General features: G+C 41.1%; 1 protein-coding gene across 3 annotated transcripts in view; it reads left to right on the top strand.

Annotated features, from left to right (window-relative positions):
• Positions 1 to 10,757, top strand: part of LOC149441443 (cadherin EGF LAG seven-pass G-type receptor 2-like) — a 465,765-nt gene extending 455,008 nt beyond the window's left edge. For 2 of the 3 annotated variants that reach the window (XM_089657338.1, XM_089657336.1), the window contains exons 34-36: positions 5,080 to 5,178; positions 5,254 to 5,416; positions 10,540 to 10,757. In XM_089657338.1, the coding sequence (XP_089513464.1) occupies positions 5,080 to 5,178; positions 5,254 to 5,416; positions 10,540 to 10,561 (284 nt within the window). In that variant the 3' untranslated portion in view covers positions 10,562 to 10,757. Of the gene's footprint in view, positions 1 to 5,079; positions 5,179 to 5,253; positions 5,421 to 10,539 lie in introns of all 3 variants that reach the window. The other variant, XM_089657337.1, reaches the window with a different exon arrangement.
• Positions 10,758 to 22,329: the final 11,572 nt, after the last annotated feature.

Raw genomic sequence — 22,329 nt, 5'->3', positions numbered from 1 at the left:
ACTGTGCTTTGAAAAAGTATTCATACCCCTTGAAATTTTCCACATTTTGTCATGCTACAGCCAATAAATGTATTTTATTGGGATTTTATGTGATCGACCAACACAAAGTGGAAGGAAAATGATAAATGGTTTTCAACATTTTTTACAAATATCTGAAAAGTATGGTGTTCATTTGTATTCAAGACTCTTTACTCTGATACCCCTAACTAAAATCTAGTGGAACCAATTGCCTTCAGATGTCACCTAGTTAGTAAATAGAGTCCACCTGTCAGGGCTCCCAGGTGTGACCAGAGATGTGTGACTGACGCAGGGAAACGCAGACCTCAGATATGTTATAAACAATATAATTTATTAACACTAACAATACAAACATAAACGCAGTGCAATACTAAAACATAATACAGTGCAAACAAACCAAACCACCCACAGATAACAGTACATACAAGCAAGCGTCGTCAGGCAGGCCGGGTCAATATCAATAGGGCAGGTAGGTACAGGGGGAGCAAGCGGAGATTGGTCAGGGTCACAAGCCAGGGATCAGAACAGGTAGCAAGCAGCGTGGTACAGAGGGTCAGACAGAGGGATGGTCAGGAGCGAGCCGGGATCGGAGCAGGAGAAGTCAGCAGCGGTTCAGAAACAGGATGCAGGACAGAAACAGGATACAGGGCCCAGGACAAACACACACCAAGGCAGAGTCTGTGGGTCTGGCCATCCCTTAAATACCCCAGCATAATCATTTACAGGTGTTAGCTGGCTGCAAAGTTGAGTCTCTGATTGCTGGGAACACCCGCTGGCCAGCCCTGGTACTGCAGATCAAAAGGCAGGTGAGTCCCACCATAGCTGGCCAGTCCATTCCTGACACCACCTGTGTGTAATTTGTGTAAGTTAATCTCAGTATAAATACAGCTGTTCTGTGAAGCCCTCAGAGGTTTGTTAGAGTACATTAGTGAACGAACAGCATCATGAAGGCCGAAGAACACACCAGACAGGTCAGGAATAAAGTCATGGAGAAGTTTAAAGTAGGGTTGGGTTATAAAAAATATCCCAAACTTTGAACTTCACGGAGCACTGTTCAATCCATCATCCAAAAATGGAAAGAGTATGGCACAACTGCAAACCTACCAAGACATGGCCATGCACCTAAACTGAAAGGGCGGGCAAGGACAGCCTTAATCAGAGAAGCAGCCAAGTGGCCCATGGTAACTCTGGAGGAAATGCAGATATCCACAGTTCAGATGGGAGAACCTGTCCGCAGGACAACTATTAGTTGTGCACTCCACAAATTTTATAGAAGAGTGGCAAGAAGAAAGTCACCCGTTGTTTCCAGTCAACCTTTACGGGGGCTGGGAAAATCCTGACAGGCTATTCACTTCTCCTAAATGGCTTGTAGTCTTGTACCCATTTGAGTAAAGCTTTGTTAAAAAATGGGCCATGCCCACTTTAGACCCTGCAGTATTCCAACTTAAAGTGGTATTTGCGTTCTAAAATGAAAAAAAAAAATTCTGGCCCTCCATCTGCAAGTTCATGGCATAATGTGCTAGTATGCATTACACACTACTACATCATGACAGACCTACATGTAAAAAGGATTCATCTATTGGTGTGCTGTCACCGCTGGCTGGGCTTCCATTTTCACCCGCTCTTCCTTTGCGGGCCATTTGAATGGCCAAGCCACGATGACATCTTCCTGTGCATATTGCACAGTGCTCTGGATTGACAGCACATTCAGTATGCCCTCAATTCTGAGTGTGGTGCACATGCGCCGGTGACATCACTGGCTGCAGAACATGTGAAAATCTCCTAAATGGTGCACATTTGTATTTAAAGTTAAGCTTTATTATAAGCTTACCTGTAGGGAAAAGTGACCAAGCAGAGTTTATTACCATTTTAACAGAGCCTTGATGATCTCCAAAGAGGATTACAAACCTGTCATACCTACCCACTCTGCAATGGTTTTGCACAGAGCAGCTCCAATCTTCCTCTTATCGGGTCCCCTGCCAGCTCTTCTGGCTCCTCCTTGTTAAGTTCCCCCATAGCAAGCTGCTTGTTATGGTGGCAACTCCTGCGTGCTCCCTCCTGAGCTTGCTCTGTGTGTCAATAGATACATAGAGCATGGCTCGGCTTCGCACATCGCTGGATCAAGAGTAGGCCCAGAGACTGGGGGAAAGATGGTGGATGCCAACGGTTTTTTATCTGAATGCAGAGAATGAACCACTTTAGGATTGAAATTAGGGTTAAGATTCTTTCCAAAACCTTTTTCTCTGACAGGCCCAGCCTTGCAACCTGCTTTGGCTTTAATAGTAGTTTGCCAAACTTTAGCTAACTGGACTAAGGCAATGAGAAGGAACTCCATCTTCTTTAAAGCTTATCCCTTGCTGAACATTTAGAGCTCATGCTTCCAGCCTTAAGCTACTGTGTGGACAGATTGCTTAACCCCCCTGGTGGTATTCCCGAGTGTAGCTCAGGGTTAAGTTTCAGTATCAAAAGCGGTAACCCCGAGCTACACTCGGGATTACCCTGCAGAGGTGCTCCGGGATCCCTTGATCACTTACCTTGTCCTGCGCTCCCGCGATGTCCCCCCTGCCGGCGCTCATCTTCCGGGTTCCGTTCTCTGCGAACGTCAGTATGTACGGGGGACGGAACCGGTGGGAAATTCAAAAATGTCAAAATTTCACATTCACTAAATACACTAAAATCTGATATTGTTACATTACTGTATCAAACCATTTCACATACATTTTGTCCTGTGCCCTGCCTGCATTTTTACTGTTCTTTCTGCCTGGAAACTGAGAAACGTCCAAGGCATCCAAAAAGCGTCCCTTTAAGTCTAAAGCGGTTTTAGACCAGCTAGAGAACAGCGATAGTAAATTAGAACCACTTGCAGAATTGAGTGGTAATGGTTCGTGGGGAAATTCGTCATGAGACACTGAAAACGATTTTGCCACTGAACTCAGCGATGTGCGAACTTGGCGCTGTATTTCAAATTTCATTTTTTTTGGTTTGATTACATTATTGAACTAAATGTATTATTATTTTTTGTGATTATTTATTATGTTATAATTTATGCTTTTGTGTTTCAAGTTTTATTATACCCGGGATGTTTACTAGACTCTTGTTCGGACAAATTTCAGTGCGTTATTCCTAAGAATTACAGGCCTACAATAAAAAAACAACATATTTCCGTGCAAAAAAATGTACCGTTTTGAGCACAGAAATACTGACATAATCAGACTGCTAGGGAAGTTAATGTCTCCAAGCGTGTTTCCTGTATGGGTCTCCTGTCAGTAATATTTATTAGTTTGGCTAAAGTGTTGGGACTGTCAAACTGGCGTGCAAAAAAGAGCTTGCTGGACATGACCTTTGAAGGACAGCCTCTCAAAGCTGCCCTGGACACCCTTATCAAGGTTGATACAGAACCTTGATAAGGAAAAAACCTAGCACTGACACTGGGAAGGTTCACCTCTCCTAGCAGGGAGGCCAAGGAGAGTTTCATGTTTTCTAGATTTGCAACGCTGCCACCAGTTGTTCTGTTCACATCCCCTCCAGATTTTACCAGGTTGATGCTCAGGCTTTTTCTGATGCTGGCTTTGAGCATAAGGTCCCCCAGGCAGCCCTGTGAGCTGCAGGCAGGTCCTAGTTATGTTGTTCTTTGAATCTTTCAGTGTTTTTTTGCTGTTGCCTATCCCTTAGTTGCACTGCTTTTGAATGTCCAAACAATCATTGACTTATTGTGTCTCTCAACGAATACTAAAGAAAATGGCATTTTTGTACTTACCATAAAAGCCAATTTCTTGCAGTTCATTAGGGGTCACAGATACCACCCCACTGTGTCTATGATCATGCTCTTGCTACTGTACTGCTACTGCTTTTTTACAGTACTAAGGCATGCTGGGATAAGAGAGGTTATATCTGACAGGGATGTTTTTTTGTTTACTGGTGTCCTAACTTAATTTCCTGTGCTCCTCAATAAATAGGAAGTTGATTTTATGGTATGTATTAAAGTGAAGTTTCACCCAAAAGTGGAAGTTCACTTATCTGCCCCCCCCCCCCCCACTGCCACATTTGTCACCTTTTGGGGGGGGGAGTGGGCACCTAGTTCACCATGGCAAACTGAGCTGGAAGCTTGCTTCCCCTTCTTCCCCTTCTTCCCCCTGCTGCCCTCGGGGACACTTTACAGGTCCCAGAAGACTGCGGCCCATTCACAAAGCGCAGCGTACTTCGCACAAGCGCAGTAGGACACCGACTGTGAAGCCGCAATATTTCACTGCTGGTTTCCCTTAGTCAAGGTGGAGGCACTTTAAGTAAGAATTTAAAGCTAGACTTTTCATGTAGTCAGAATATGAATTTGAGAAACTGTAGTTAATTTAATTAAAAATATCTTGAATATGTGCAAATTCTGACACAAAATGCATGCAATCACAAAGTGCTATAATGTGAATGCAGCCTAAAAGAGGCATCCTTAGAGGAGAACCTCAAGAGATATATTGTTACTTTTGCCAAATGTATATGAAAATACATTTTTATAAATTAATCTGAAAAAAGATTAATTTGTTATTATGCTAGCCTGAACTTCAACACTAACAGAAGCAATGATTATTTTATTTGTTACTATTCGAAGGTCTTTGCGATGACTGAAATTTAGAAACTAGACTAGGACAAACATTTGTTTAAAAAAATAATCATTAATAGTGAATCATAACAAGCTATGAGCTGCAGCCATATTTTTCTTGTGTGTCATAGAAGTGCACCTATTTTTGCACTTCTCTGACCCAGAATCAGTTACTGTCGTCTGATATCGTAGAGCTGGGGTAGGCTCTGGAAGGCTCCCGCCGCCTCCACAGCCTGGCGCTCCAGTGAGCACTGGAGGGGCAGAGCAGACCGAGAACTGAGCAATCAGCGGTCATGTGATCTCTCAGTTCTCAGTCTTGGGGCCGGCAGGGGACAGTGAGTGTAAATACATATTTTTTATAATCCCACACTTGTCCTTTAAATGTGTTAATTGAAAGAAATGCATGGTAACTGCATTTTGCACCTTGGTGTTTTGTTTTTAAGATCTGGTTAATTCCTCAAATTCTATAGATAACACCGCACCTGAAAAGACTATAGCTAATGGAGACCTGCTTCCAATGACCCTACCTGACACATCACCTAAACCAGCAGCACTTCAGCCACAAAAAGGTAAGTGAAACTAACAGAGCTGCGGTACTTTATGATCAGAAACCAAATGCTTATGTTTGTCCTTGCTTGTTGCAGGAATTCTGAAGAGGCAGCGCTCTGTTATTAATCAGATCCATAACGAACTTGGACAGAAGTCGTCTTGTAGAGAAAAACAAAGCATACAGGGACAAGTCAATGGGGTCACAACCATACCTATAAATGTCACTGACACAGCTAGGAAAGAGTCCTCTGAATCAGAGTAGGTGAATATTCAAAGATATGAGCATGTTAGAAAAAAAAAAACAATACATGTACAACATAACTGGCTTAAATATTTATGTTTGCAGTGAAAAATTGCCAGGCACCACAGTATATTTTTCTCTACAAAACATAAGAAACAAAGAGGGTGCAAACGCCTAGTGCATTACCCTTAGCATTTTATTTTGCAAAACAAGCATAAAATATATATACTCCCAAATACTGTATAGTGAGTTTGTAAGCATAAATATGCTTATCCTTGAGGAAGGGGACCTGATCTCTGAAATGCGTCAGTTGGTTCTTGTCATACTGCCTCCAGGTAGAGGTGGAGAGCAGACTCTTCGATGTGTGGTTTATGCATCTTTATGCCTACAAACTCACTATGTTTGTGAGTGTATATATATATATATATATGCATATATGCTTAAATGCTTGCTTGTTGTATATGGTTTATGTGATTAATGCTCCCATTCACTTCTGAGCGCTGAAGCATCAATTTTGACTGTATATTTTTCTCTATGCTGCAATCACCAGGCAGCCAGTTAAGCCTAGTCACTGGATGGACTCTTTCTAAGTGGCACTTCTTTGCTTCTATTTTACTATCAGCAAGAAATGCTCCATGTTAACCAAAAGTTTAATCGGTGTGATGTTTTATAATAGTTGAGGTGTGCTGCACTGCAGATTTTACAACAAATTTAGAAATCTTTTGGTGTAGTATTAATCACTTACAAATTTACAAAGAAATAGAATCCAAAATGAAACTGTGCTTATGGTCCAAGCAAATGAGAATACAAAAAAATTAAAGTGACCGTACAAAAAAAGCAGCTTACACAATATTGGGTATAGCATATATATAACTTTACAAAAAAAAATGTTCATCAAGTGACGGTGAACAACAATAGAAATGTGACAAATTGCAATGAAATGAATATGTCCTTCTGTGACAAACTCAAAATAATCAGATAAAGTCCTCATGTGACTTCATCCATCACAGGGGAAAATCTTCCAATGTGCTCCACTACACAATACCATTTCACACGTGTGCCAAACGGGAAGGCTTAACCGAAGGGCATGACCTCCAGCTATGAGTGGTCAAACTGCGCCTGTTAAATATAACCGTAACACTGCTTGCATGGACCTGGGGTTCCACCACTTCTCAAAATTCTCCTCTGCAAACCACACGTGTATATGTATGTATGTATATGTATATATATATATATATATATATATATATATATATATATATACAGTGCTCAACGTAAATGAGTACACCCTAACAGGCTCGTCGGAAAACCTTTCCTTTCCTTTCAGAAACATTTTCTATGGGACACTATACTACACAATAATCCCACAAATGCAGGCCTTTGATTGCAAAAAAGATTTGTTAATTTGCATTAGTTTTTTTCCTAACAAATTCATTCAAGACCTTGTTGCAAAAATGAATACACCCCAATGAAAGTCTTAGGAGCGAAGATAAATTTTAGACAAACTCCTAATTAACAAGAATTCAACTACAGGTGAGTCTAATTATTCATTAAACAGACAGTGTCCGGCAGACAGCTGATTATAAAGGGGCGCCACTTAACAAAGAAAACCCTTCCCATTTTATGCTGTCAGCAATGGCAGAGAAATGTCACAAGGCCTGAGAAAGAAAATAATTTCTTTACACAAGAAAGGTGAAGGCTACAAGAAGATCAGCAAAACTTTACTTATCAGTCAGAATACTGTAGCAAAAGTGATACAAAAATTTACCAAAGATGGAACTGCAACCATCTCACAGAGATGTCTAGGCCATCTACAGAAATTAATACCTCAGCAGGAGCGTCTTCTGATGAGAAGGGTTGAAGAAAATTGGAATGCAAGTTCACTGCAGTTAGCTAAAGAAGCAGAAAGCCAAACTGAGGTGATTGTTTCCCGTGACACAATATGGCGTGCACTGCAGAGGAATGGCATGCATGGGTGTCGTCCTTGAAGGAAGCCTCTCCTAAAGTCCATGCACAAAAAAGCCCTCCTATAAGTTGCAAGGGCCCATGCTGAAAAGACTACTACAGGGACTCTGTACTCTGGAGTGATGAGACCAAGATAAATGTATTTGGAACTGATGGCTTTGCCATATAGTTATATGGCATTGCAATGGGGAGGAGTATAACCAATGCCATATAGTTATATGGCATATATAACCAATGCCATATAACCAATGCCATATAGTTATATGGCATTGCAATGGGGAGGAGTATAAAGAAAAATGCACGGTGCCTACAGTGAAACATGGTAGCAGCGTCCTTCTGTGAAGCTGCATGAGTGCTGCTGTTGTCGGAGAGCTGAATTTCATTGATGGTATCATGAATTCACAGATGTACCACTCTATATTGAAAGAAAAAATGCTACCATCACTCTATGCCCTTGGTCGTCATGCACCTTTCCAGCATGACAATGATCCAAAACTAATGATCAAAATCTAAAGCCACTATTGCATTTCTGAAGAACAACAGGGTGAAAATGATTCAGTGGCCAAGTATGTCTCCTGATCTGAACCCAATCACACACCTATGGGGAATTCTGAAGAGGCAAGTTGAGCATCACTCTTCATCCAGCATCTCCATCCACTGAAAAAGAGGTCGTTCTTGAAGAATGGAAAAAGATAGACTTTGCAGTATGTCGCCAGCTTGTTCATTTCATGCCTAGAAGACTTGGTGCTGTCCTTACAAATCATGGAGGTCATACAAAATTCTAGATGTAGTAGTTTTTGTTGTGGAGTGTATTCATTTTTGCATCCGCTAATTTGATTAAAACTGAAGATTTTGCTATCTAATTTATATTATTAACCTTACTTTCATGTAATAATCTAAGCAAATGTTGTATAAAACCTAGTTTTGGCAAAATTTTGGAAGATGTTCAGTGAGATATTGATTAAAATCTTACTTCTCAAAAGGGTTGTACTGATTTATGCTGAGCAGTGTGTGTGTATACACACACAGTATATACCTGTATGTGTGTGTGTATATATATATATATATATATATAAGAACTGCACGCTCCCAATAGTGTAAACATCTTATATTATGCTATATCATAGTGCCAAACAGTTGTGACATCCTGGGATCCAAAAGGATAGATGTGCTATCTACAGTGGATATAAAAAGTCTACACACCCCTGTTAAAATGTCAGGTTTCTGTAAAAAAATTGGACAAAGGTAAATCATTTCAGAACTTTTTAGACTTTAGTGTAACCTATAAACTGTACATTTCAGTTGAAGAACAAACTGAAATCTTTTAGGTGGAGGGTAAGTAAAGTAAAAATAAACTTTGAGTGCTGTAATAAAATCAAAAGGTGCTTCAACAATCTTTTTGGGTATGAGCATGGCACATCTTGACTTGGCAATATTTGCGCACTCTTCCTTGCAAAAACACTCCAACTCTGTCAGATTGTGAGGGCATCTCCTGGGCACAGCCCTCTTCAGATCACCCCACAGATTTTCAATTGGATTCAGGTCTGGGCTCTGGCTGGGCTAAAACTTTAATCTTCTTCTGGTGAAGCTATTCCTTTGTTGATTTGAATATATGCTTTGGGACGTTGTCATGCTGAAAGATGAAGTTCCTCTTTTAGCAGAAGCCTGAAGGTTTTGTGCCAATATTGACTGGTATTTGGAACTGTTCATAATTCCCTCTACCTTGACTAAAGCGCCAGTTCCAGCTGAAGAAAGCATGATTCTGCCACCACCATGCTTCACTGTGGGTATGGTGTTCTTTTGGTGATGTGCAGTGTTGTTTTTGCACCAAACATATCTTTGGAATTATGGCCAGAAAGTTCAGCCTTGGTTTCATCAGACCATAACACATTTTCCCACATTCTTTTGGGAGACTTCAGATGTGGTTTTGCTAAATTTAGCCGGGCTTGGATGTTTTTCTTCGTAAGAAAAGGCTTCCGTCATGCCCAGACATATGAAGAATACAGGAGATTGTTGTCACATGTACCACACAGCCTTTACTTGCCAGATATTCCTGTAGCTGTATGCCTCTTTGCACCCTCCCAGACCAATTTTCTAATCATCTTTTCATCAATTTTGGAGAGACATCCAGATCTTGGTAATGTCACTGTTGCGCCATATCTTCTCCATTTGGTGATGACTGTCCTCACTGTGTTCTGTGAACTGTGTATATCTAATGCCTTGGAAATTCTTTTGTACCCTTCTCCTGACTGATATCTTTTAACAAAGAGATCCCTCTGATGCTTTGGAAGCTCTCTGCGGACCATTGCTTTTGCTGTATAATGCGACGAAGAAAATGTCAGGAAAGACCTACTAGAACAGCTGAACTTTATTTGGGGTTAATCAGAGGCACTTTAAATGATGGCAGGTGTGTACTGACTCCTATTTAACATGATTTTGAATGTGATTGCTTAATTCTGAACACAGCTACATCCCCAGTTATACTGGAGTAGTATAGGTAGTGCACACTTATGCAACCACATTATTTAATTTTGTATGTTTGCTTCCCCCCACTAAAAGATTTGTTTGTTTTTCAATTGAGTTGTACAGTTTATAGGTCACATTAAAGGTTGAAAAAGTTCTGAAATGATTTATCTTTGTCTCATTTTTTACATCACAGAAACCTGACATTTTAACAGGGATGTGTAGACTTTTTATATCCACTGTATCTATTACTACGCTTCACTCCTCTCAGGAAGTTGACTCTAGAGTGGCTCTGTGATGTTAGACAATAGCACGCTCTCAGCTGACTCTGGGTCCAGCAGAACAAAAGTAAGTGCACTTCTGTGACCCAGAGGAGAAGTACAGACAAAAAAAGCTTTGGCCATACTTCTTTTATGCATTCTGTCACTTGAGTGCCATGTGTTGCCTGCACCAGATGCCACAGGTGTTCCATGCATCGGCATGCATTCATTTAATTTTGAACACAAATACTGCATTTGTATAAATTTATATATTGTAGATCTTTCTCTTTCATAGTTGTTTAGAAATTGCAGTATGATTCATATGTTCTCTTTTTCTGTTCAGGTTTGTCTTCCTTAATTTTCCCCATTAATCCATTCTGTAATTATCACAACTGATTTTTTTTTTATATTCTACCCTTAACGTTATTTTTCCCTAACTTCTATCGCCCAAGGAGCAATGAAACAACTATTTGACCCACTGCCTGCAATACCCTATTCTCTACTAGAAGAAGTTACAACTGGGGCTCTAGAATCCAAAATGGACTAAGACCTTTAATCCTTACCCAACAAAAGGAGGATTTCAACTTCCATTAATATTTACAGTTTTTTGCACTGTGCTGTAAAATGCTATTGCTGTTTGTATGGAAATAAAATACATATTTTTGTTGTTCTTTATTGTTATTTTGTACATTTAACCCTAAGAATTATCTAAATACAGACTTATATTAACAGATTCCAAGTCTTAAAAAGTTGCTGTATTTTCTATTGTCACTGTAAACATATAAGGCTAAACCCAGAACAGCTGCTTGAATGTTGCTTCAAGATGGTGGGTGGCCACCACCTGAAATGGTGAAAGATGTAATCTATTAGATTCATTTTACAACACCAAATGGCAGTACCATTTGCTCCATGCTCTTTCAGAGCAGGAGGTATGGCCTGTTTAGTGCCATTTGGTGCTTCAGCATCAATGTCTGCAGGAATTGGGGGGAATTTACTAAAACTGGAGCACTGAAGTTTGAATGTAAACATTCACATTCCAAAAGCTGCCTCTATTACATATTCAATTTGCAACATATTGTGGAGGTACAGTATATATAACAAAAACTGTGCTTCTTGATCTCAAGCATCCTTGGCAACTCAATGCTTTTTCTGATGTTTTCATTTCTGTTTGTATGTAATCCAGAGGAAAAAAGACTATCAGTGAAAAAGGCTTTTTCTCAGACAACACAGCTGTACTATAATAGTGTACAGTAACTTCTTATGGTGTCTGCCATTTTTTTGCAATAATATTAAGCATGCTAATCATAAAATTACTTGGGTTGCAAAAAAATTATTATAAAGCTGGAAGACTGCTACTTTATACAGCATTTTAAATACAGATAACTGAATAGGCAATTTTACAGAAATGGGGAAATTAGCACTGCTACTATGGAATACAGTGTGTGGGTGATTCACTGCAGTATCTAAGCATCTATCAAAAAAGGTGCTCGCTATATTTGCAAAACAGAATACCTTTTTTTTTAATTCTTACAATTTTAGCTTTGCAAAAGCTTAGATTATAAAATAAATGGTTTAGCAGGTACGATGAGAACTTACAACCCAACCTGCTTTTAAGCTTGGTTCCCACGAGCTGAAAAGAGGTTTGGCAGGAACCGGACGACTTTTGGCCCATGCGTACAGCTCCCTGTCTGACAAAAGCCGGTCTCACAACCTTCTGTTGAATGGACCTGCTGGAAAACCAGCACCCGATCAGCACTCGTAGCCAACAGCTGTGCACACTGATCAGTGTGTTTTGGGGGGGGGGGCAGCCCCCCTATCAGAATACAATAGCTCAGTAGAGGAGATCGCTGCACTAACATCACTTGTGTTAGTATGGCAATCTATATGATTTTTTTTCAATCAGCCCACTAAGTTGAGTGAAAAAAAAAGTGTGTACTAGTAGTTCCAGGTGACGTAAGGGTTGATTTACTAAAGACAACATCTGTTCACTTTACATGGAAAGGTGCACTGTGCAAGGGAGTTTTCCCCCACAGTCTAGTGAATGAGGAGAAGCTTTGATGATGTCCGTCATCAAAAGCAAAAGCAAATATGCAAGCAAAAATGCTGTTTGTGATTCATGTTCTTTGCAAAGTGAACTTTTATTACATTCACTAAGCTCTGGGGAAGATTCACTTGCACAGTGCAACTTCCAAAGTGAACAGCCTTTGCCTTTAGGAAAATAACCTTTATGTCACCTGGACCTAATGCAGGGTACACACTATAATTATTTTTTTTTCATTCAGCCCAGTGGGCTGGAATTTCAGAAGTAGAACTTCAATTTAAAAAGGGCTTTGTAAGTTCTTCTTTGTAGATACAGTCAGGTCCATAAATATTGGGACATCGACACAATTCTAACATTTTTGGCTCTATACATCACCACAATGGATTTGAAATGAAACGAACAAGATGTGCTTTAACTGCAGACTGTCAGCTTTAATTTGAGGGTATTTACATCCAAATAAGGTGAACGGTGTAGGAATTACAACAGTTTGCATATGTGCCTCCCACTTGTTAAGGGACCAAAAGTAATGGGACAGAATAATAATCATAAATCAAACTTTCACTTTTTAATACTTGGTTGCAAATCCTTTGCAGTCAATGACAGCCTGAAGTGTGGAACGCATAGACATCACCAGACGCTGGGTTTCATCCCTGGTGATGCTCTGCCAGGCCTCTACTGCAACTGTCTTCAATTCCTGCTTGTTCTTGGGGCATTTTCCCTTCAGTTTTGTCTTCAGCAAGTGAAATGCTCAATCGGATTCAGGTCAGGTGATGGACTTGGCCATTGCATAACATTCCACTTCTTTCCCTTAAAAAACTCTTTGGTTGCTTTTGCAGTCTGCTTTGGGTCATTGTCCATCTGCACTGTGAAGCGTCCAATGAGTTCTGAAGCATTTAGCTGAATATGAGCAGATAATATTGCCCGAAACACTTCAGAATTCATCCTGCTGCTTTTGTCAGTAGTCACATCATCAATAAATACAAGAGAACCAGTTCCATTGGCAGCCATACATGCCCACGCCTTGACACTACCACCACCATGCTTCACTGATGAGGTGGTATGCTTAGGATCATGAGCAGTTCCTTTCCTTCTCCATACTCTTCTCTTCCCATTACTCTGGTACAAGTTGATCTCGGTCTCATCTGTCCATTAGATGTTGTTCCAGAACTGTGAAGGCTTTTTTAGATGTCGTTTGGCAAACTCTAATCTGGCCTTCCTGTTTTTGAGGCTCACCAATGGTTTACATCTTGTGGTGAACCCTCTGTATTCACTCTGGTGAAGTCTTCTCTTGATTGTTGACTTTGACACACATACACCTACCTCCTGGAGAGTGTTCTTGATCTGGCCAACTGTTGTGAAGGGTGTTTTCTTCAACAGGGAAAGAATTCTTCGGTCATCCACCACAGTTGTTTTCCGTGGTCTTCCGGGTCTTTGGGTGTTGCTGAGCTCACCGGTGCGTTCCTTCTTTTTAAGAATGTTCCAAACAGTTGTTTTGGCCATGCCTAATGTTTTTGCTATCTCTCTGATGGGTTTGTTTTGTTTTTTCAGCCTAATGATGGCTTCACTGATAGTGACAGCTCTTTGGATCTCATCTTGAGAGTTGACGGCAACAGATTCCAAATGCAAATAGCACACTTGAAATGAACTCTGGACCTTTTATCTGCTCATTGTAATTGGGATAATGAGGGAATAACACACCCCTGGCCATGGAACAGCTGAGAAGCCAATTGTCCCATTACTTTTGGTCCCTTAACAAGTGGGAGGCACATATGCAAACTGTTGTAATTCCTACACCGTTCACCTGATTTGGATATAAATACCCTCAAATTAAAGCTGACAGTCTGCAGTTAAAGCACATCTTGTTCATTTCATTTCAAATCCATTGTGGTGGTGTATAGAGCCAAAAATGTTAGAATTGTGACGATGTCCCAATATTTATGGACCTGACTGTAGATCCAACAAGGTTCCAATATGGTTCCAGGGCGCTCTGTAGGCTCTTGGTGTCCCAGTCCTCGGTCTTTGATGTTTGGACACCTGAGGGTTTTTTGTTGTTCCTCTGGGAAAATAATGGGTTAGAGCTGATGTGTGTGTGTGTGTGTATATATATATATATATATATATATATATATATATATATATATATATATATATATATATCCTCAAACTTAACCTATCCAAAACCGAGCTCCTGGTCTTCCCCCCACCCCGTGCCCCCCCATCCTCTCCATCACTACTAACAACGCCACCATCTCTCCCACCCCACACGCCAAAGTCCTGGGTGTCACCCTGGACTCCCACCTCTCCTTCCTACCCCACATCCAACTGCTATCTAGATCTTGCAGGCTCCACCTCCACAACATCTCCAAGATACGCACATTCCTCACCCCAGACACCACCAAACAACTCGTACACTCCCTCATCATCTCACGCCTGGACTATTGCAACCCCCTTCTCACTGTCCCACCCAAACGAATGCTATCCCCACTCCAGTCAATCCTAAACTCAGCGGCCAGACTCATCCACCTCATCAAGCGCTCCACATCTGCCTCCCCCCTCTGCCAATCCCTTCATTGGCTCCCGATTGCCCAACGCATCAAGTTCAAGCTGCTAACCCTGACCTACAAGGCCATTCACAATGCCGCCCCGAACTACATAACTGACCTGATACCCAGATACTACCCTACCCGTGCCCTCCGCTCCTCACAGGACCTCCTGCTCTCTAGCTCCCTGGTCTCCTCCTCCCACGCCTGATTGCAGGACTTCTCCAGGACTTTCCCCATCCTCTGGAACTCCCTACCCCAATCCATCAGACTGTCACCTACCCTCCTCACCTTCAGGCGCACCCTGAAAACCCTCCTCTTCAGGGAAGCCTGCCCCAACCTCACCTAACACCCGACCTCACCTAACAACTAACCTCTTCCACTCCACCCACCACTCCATCCCCCACAGCCATCTCCTCCTGTGCCACCTTCCCCTCCCTCCTAGATTGTGAGCTCGAAAGAGCAGGGCCCTCGAACCCCTTGTGTAGTGTATTGTTACTGTCTTGTCTCATGTTATGTCCCCATTGCTACTGTACAGTGCTCAGCATACCCTTTGGTGCTATATAAATACTGCATAATAATAATATACAGTTGTGTTCAAAATAATAGCAGTCAGACATCACTAACCTGATCAATCACTGTTTTTGGTAGAAATGATATTTCTACATGGCAAATAATTTACTAGCAGGTGTAGTAGAGTAATAGAAATCCAACAGACCCAACAGTCATGACATGCATGCTGCTGATTCTGTGTAATTGAATCACTAATTGAAAGGGGCATGTTCAAAATAATAGCAGTGTGGAGTTCTATTAGTGAGGTCATTCATTCTTTGAAAAACAGGTGGCAATTATTGCCTTTATTTAAGGAAGGAAGGCAGCAAATGTTGTACATGCTGGTTACAGTGAATTTCTCTCTGAAATTCTGAGGAAAATGGGTCGTTCCAGACATTGTTCAGAAGAACAGCGTACCTTGATTAAAAAGTTGATTGGAGAGGGGAAAACATATAAAGAAGTGCAGAAAATGATAGGCTGCTCAGCTAAAATGATCGCAAATGGCAACCAAAACCTGAAAGACGTGGAAGAAAGCGAAAAACTACCATTCGAATGGATAGAAGAATAGGCAAAATGGCAAGGACTCAGCCAACAATCAGCTCCAGGGAGATCAAAGAAGGTCTAAAGTTACCTGTGAGTACTGTTACAATTAGAAGACGCCTAAGTGAAGCCAAGCTATCTGCAAGAAGCCACCACAAAGTCCCACTGTGAAAAAGACATGCTGAAGAGGTTACAATTTGCCAATGAGCACATTGACTGGCCTAAAGAGAAATGACGCAACATTTTGTGGACTGATGAAAGTAAGATTGTTCTTTTTGGGTCTAGTGGCTGGAGACAGTTTGTCAGACGACCCCCAAACACTGAATTCAAGCCACAGTACACTGTGAAGACAGTGAAGCATGATTGCGCATAGTCCAATCATCCTGGGCTGGAATACCCGTTCACAGGTGCCAGAAGTTGGTTGACTCCATGCAACACAGATGTACAGCAGTTCTCAGAAACTGTGGTTATACAACTAAATATTAAGTGATTCAAAGGAAAGCAAAATCTTCAAACATTTTTCAGTTTATATAGTGAATGTTTGAGTTTGTAAAGAAGAATACAAACACTGCTATTTTTTTGAACAGTCTAAAAAAATTGAAGAAATGTGAATATTAGAGGAACAACACAAATTTGATGTTTTTCTTCATGTTTTGATTTGGAATAGAATGTGTAGTGTTTCCAATGCATTTGTGTGTATGGAAATAAAAAGCTATTAGAAGGATTTTGAGCTTTATTCACTTTTTTCAACACACTGCTATTATTTTGAACACAACTGTATATAGTTCCTTCTTTGGCGATGGGGAATGGACCACTCTGATCACCTTTCGTCCTGGTATTCTCCACGGGTTGTCCTTGTAGACTGGCCATCAGGAGTATCCCTGGATCCTCCACACGGTCCCTGCTGTGGACATCTCAGACACATCAGTTTTTTGGGTTACTGACCGGCTCATGGACTTCTACGTTCCTATAAATTAAAATGGACTCCATGAGAAATGACAAGTATGTATTTCATTAACATAACCTGTGTTTAACTCTGTGTCAGACTGGTATCTTGGAATTTCTCTTTAGGCTACTGTGTGATCATTCATTTATCTGATCACTCTGGATGGCAAGACAATGTAAGAGACATCGCCATGGGAGTTTTTTCTCTGGGGCTGATTAACACGAAGACATATGTTTAGTTATTTTATCACACGATAGGGACAATTTGCTAAGTGGTATCTTACCGCATCCAAATATGGGGTAAGATACTGCACAGAATTTTTCAACAAATAGTTGGCATTTACTAAAATACAGCATGTGTTAAGTCATGCAGTATTTTAGTAGTGAAAACATGCGTTAATGTATCAGTTGTCAATGGAGTTCCCTGCTGACAGCTGAATGTAAAAAAAAAAAGTTCCGGCAATTAAAAATTGAGCCAGGGACTGGTATGGATCTTAAGAGGAACCCCTACTCCAAAATTAAAAAAAAGGTGTGGGGCAGCCCGGCAGGTCAAGAAAGGGGGGGACAAGAGGGCACCCTTTCCCCCCAAACCATACCAGGCCACATGCTCTCAACATTGAGGGTGCTTTGTGGCAGGGGGCTTGATGGGGACAAGGGCCTCTTCCCCTGGCTTTAACAACGGGGCTTCCAAATCCTACCCCTCCCCATGTGAAGGAGTATGGGGTACATGGTATCGCAACTCATTCACAAAAAAAGTGTAGTGTAAAAAAAAAGACAATATGCAGCCTTTGACCAGTCCTTCTATTAAAAAAAAAAAAAAAAGTACTCTGGTGTAGATCCATCGTCAATCACTATGCCCGCCCCCTTGTGACATAATGGACCCAGCATGCCCCACCCCTTAGTTATTTAACCACTTCAGCTCCAGACACATTCTTCCTTCAGTCCAGGCCAATTTTCAGCTTTCAGCACTATCACAGTTTGAGTGACATTTACTCAAACACTGTACCCATATACATTTTTTTTTTTCCTTTAATTTACAGGATTTATATAGTGGCAAAAGTTTACACAGTGCTTTAAAAAATGAAGGTAGACATTACAGTTACAATAAAATTTGGTACAAGAGGAAACAAAGGGCCCTGCTCATTAGAGCTTACAATCTAGGAGGAAGGGTTGAGTGATACAAAAGGTAAATAGCTATGCGGGACTAGTTAGAAGCAGGATAGGGTTCTTTAAAGAGAGAGGATTTCAGGGATTGTCTAAAGGTGGATAGATTAGGAGATAGCTGGACAGATTGGGGTAGGGAGTTCTATAGGATGGGAGAAGCTCGGAAGAAGTCCTAGAGGTGAGCATGGGAGGAAGTGACACAGGAACTAGAGAGCAGAAGGTCTTGGGAGGATCGAAGAGAGCTGTTTGGTTGATATTTTGAGACCAGGTTAGTGATGTAGCTGGGGGCAGAGTTTTGGATGGCTTTGTAAGTTGTTAGTATTTTGAATTTTATTAGTTGGGCAAGTGGAAGCCAGTGGAGGGATTGGCACTGAACGGTTGGTAAGGTGGATGAGCCTGGCAGCAGTATTCATGATGGACTGGAAGGGTATCCTATATAAGGATATCCTATGTAAAGGTAAGCCAATGAGGAGGGAGTTGCAGTATTCCAGGTGAGAGATAACCAGGGAGTGAATTAGGAGCTTGGTGGTATCATTGGTTAACCATTTCAATACCGGGCACTTTTACCCCTTCCTGCCCAGGCCATTTTTCAGGTTTCAGCGCTCTCACACTTTGAATGACAATTGCACGGTCATACAACACTGTACCCAAACTAAAATTGTATCATTTTCTTCACACAACTAGAGCTTTCTTTTGGTGGTATTTATTCTCCGCCGGGGTTTTTATTTTTTACTAAATTAACAAAAAAAGACCGAAAATTTTGAAAAAAACAAAACACGTTTTTCTTTGTTTCTGTTATAAAAGTTTGCAAATAAATAATTGTTCTTCATAAATTTAGGCCAAGATGTATTCTACTATATGTCTTTGGTGAAAATAACCCAAATTAGGATGTATTTTTTAGTTTGTAGGAAAGTTAGAGTTCACAAACTATGGTATATGAATATTGATCATTCCTGAAGTACTGACAGCCAATCTAATTTCTTGAGGTCCAAGAATGTCAGAACAGTACAGATATGACCCCTTTTTGCAAAGTAGACAGTCCGACGTACTTCATAAGAGGCATAGCGAGTTATTTGAAGTTGTATTTTTTTTGTCATAATTTTTGGGAAAATGAAAAAATGAAAAAAATTATTTATTTATTTATTTTTTTATATTTCACTATGTCCAACGTAGTAAAATGTTACCATAGTAACATTGTACTACTTTGGGGAAGTGATCAGTATTTATTTATTTTTTTTACACAATTTGCTTATAGCAAAGAATTACTTAAGCAAGCATTTACCTGAATGACATCGATTCATTTAGGGTTTTTTTTTTTTTTTTTATTGTGCTTAGCTGTGCTTTGGCACGGCTATGTTTTTTGAGGCATCTGGTATTGTCTCTTTGCCAGGTCAGGGCCTAATTCTGTGTGTAGTGAGGGGGACCAATGTGTCCACAGTGGATGACAATGAACTGTTATATACAGAAATGGCCAGGTTGGGGCAGGACAGGGCTGAGATTTTGTCATAGAGACAATTTGTTGCCGAAAAAAGAAGAGAAGGGTTAAGATAGCGAAGTTTTCTACGGGTAACTGTTTGGTAGTTGGAAGACAAGGAAGAGGAAGCCAAGCAGAGGTAGAAGCTAATAAGAGTGATCAGAGAGAGGAAAAGGAAAGTTGGTGAGGTTGCAAGAAGTGATGGGTAGGAGAATACAAGGTAGAGGCAGTTATCATTAGAGTGAGTAGAAGCATGTGTCCATTGTTTTAAGTCAAAAGACGTAGTTAGCACTCCTACTACGGTATCTCCAAACTTCAGAGCCTAAGATTACCAGGGAAGTTGAAGTCACCAAGAATGATTGTGGGAATTTCAGAAGAGAGAAAGAAGGGCAGCCAGGAGAGAAGTCAACAAGAAATCTTGATACCGGTCCAGGAGGCTGATAGATCACAGCAATTCTTAAGGAAACTGGAGAGAATAGACGAATACAGTGAACTTCAAATGAGGAGAGGGAGGTGAATGAAGGACCTGAAAAGTGTTTTGAGGGGATGAGGATTCCAACTCCTTTCCATCCACTAGGCCTGGAAGAGTGAGCCCAGAGGAGACCACCACGGGAGAGGGCAGCAGGAGAGGGAAAGTCAGATTCATGAAGCCAGGTTTCCGTAATTGCAAGCAAGTTAAAGGAGTTTGTGATAAAAAGGTCAAGGACAGGTGAGTTTGTAACACAGAGCGGGCATTCCAGAGGGCACAGGAAAAGGGGAGGCTGGTTCTAGGAAGAAGAGGTATAGTAACTAAGTTGTGTGGATTGTGGCTGCTGTTGGAGGATAGGGAGTGCTGGGTTTGTTGATCAAAGGAAAAAGATGGTGGCCCAGGATTTGGGGAAATGTCTCCAGATATTAGCAGAAGTAGAAGGGTGAGAGGCAATATGGGAGTATGACTTATATGGAGGGACAGGTCCCAGTGTCCTGAAGGTTTTATTAGTACAGGCATACCTCGTTTTAAACATTTAAAAAAAATCTCAAAATCTATACCAGACCCTTATCTGAGCATACAGCCCGGCAGGTCAGGAAAGGGGGGGGGGGGGGGGTGACGAGCGTGTCCTGTCTTTTTTCGCACTACACTTTTTGTTTTTTGTGAATGAGTGAGGGACCGTGTACCCCCATACTCATTCACATGGGGGGGCGGGATCTGGGGGCCCCCTTGTTAACCGTTTCAATACCGTGCAATTTTACACCTTCCTGCCCAGGCCATTTTTCAGGTTTCAGCGCTCTCACGCTTTGAATGACAATTGCGCGGTCATACAACACTGTACCCAAACTAAAATTTTATCATTTTCTTCACACAACTAGAGCTTTCTTTTGGTGGTATTTAATCACCGCTGGGGTTTTTATTTTTTGCTAAATTAACAAAAAAAGACCAAAAATTTTGAAAAAAACCCACATTTTTCTTTGTTTCTGTTATAAAAGTTTACAAATAAATAATTGTTCTTCATAAATTTAGGCCGAGATGTAGTCTGCTACATGTCTTTGGTGAAAATAACCCAAATTAGGATGTATTTTTTAGTTTGTAGGAAAGTTATAGAGTTCACAAACTATGGTATAGATCTGAATATTGATCAATCCTGAAGTACTCAAAGGCAATCTAATTTCTTGAGGTCCAAGAATGTCAGAATAGTACAGATATCCCCAAATGACCCCTTTTTGCAGAGTAGACAGTCCGACGTACTTCATAAGAGGCATGGCGAGTTTTTTGAAGTTGTATTTTTTTGTCATAATTGTTCGGAAAATGAAAAAATAAAAAAAATTATTTTCACTATTTTTTTTTTTACATACTGTCACCAGTGCAGTACAGCGTCATCATATAACTGGCATGGCGGTGAACAGGGACACTGACTGGTGACAGTATGAAAAAAATCTATATATATATATATATATATTTTTTTTTTATTATATTTAATTTTGTATTACTTTTTTTTTATTTTTTTTAAGATTTTTTTTCATATTTTACTATGACCAAAGTAGTACAATGTTACCATAGTAACATTGTACTACTTTGGGGAAGTGATCAGTATTTTTTTTTTTTTTACACAATTTGCTTATAGCAAAGAATTACTTTGCTATAAGCAAGCATTTACCTGAATGAAATCGATTCATTCAGTTTTTTTTTTTGTTTTTTTTTTGTGCTTAGCTGTGATTTGGTCACAGCTAATCACATGACATGTGCATGTGATCGCTGTGACTATTCACAGCTAGACACTAGTATACAATGGATGGCATCATGAATGAAGCCATCCATTGTATACAACTGTCATGTGACCTGCTGTGATTGGTCACAGCAGGTCACATGGTACCAGCAACGGGAGCCGGTACTCGGATCTGTCATCGGCCATGTCCGAGGTACACGGCCGGTGACAGATCGCACTGCTGCGCCGCTCTGCATTAGCGCAAACTGCGCATGTGTGGGAGCATGCCAAATGGCGTGCACCCGGAGTGCAGAGACAGTTTTGAAGCCGCCAAACGGCCATTGGCCGGGCGGCTAATGGTTAAAGGGGGTGTCACATACCTGGTTGGGGAGCCTGATGTGGAGAGAGGGCGTCCTCTTACAACTCCCGCTCGGAGCCCCTGAAAGTGGGAACAGAGGCGCAGAGCCAGGAGTGGCAGGAGTGCCGTGTAGATTTTGAAGCTGTCGGTGGGTAGCTGGGGACTCAGGAGATCCGGACACAAGCCAGGTGTGGGTGCAGGAACGTAGGTGCAGCAGTGTCAGGAATGGACTTGCCAGTGGTGGTGGGACTCACCTGCCTTGTGGGCTGCAGTACCAGGGCTGGCCAGCGGGTGCTCTCAGCAACCAGAGGCTCACTCCTGCAATGAGCCATCACCTGAGGCTGATTACAGCAGGTGTATTTAAGGAATGGCCAGGCCTGTGATCAGGGCCTTGGTGTATGTTTCCTTTTGGCTAAGATCAAGTGTAGTATCTGTTCTTATCAGTGTC

This window comes from Staurois parvus, unplaced genomic scaffold (genome assembly GCF_062004578.1).
Source record: "Staurois parvus isolate SC_StPar_1 unplaced genomic scaffold, SC_StPar_1.0 ptg000984l, whole genome shotgun sequence".
Lineage (NCBI taxonomy): Eukaryota > Metazoa > Chordata > Amphibia > Anura > Ranidae > Staurois > Staurois parvus.
Note: the sequence above shows the minus strand (reverse complement) of the source record. Positions and strands in the feature narration are given on the sequence as shown.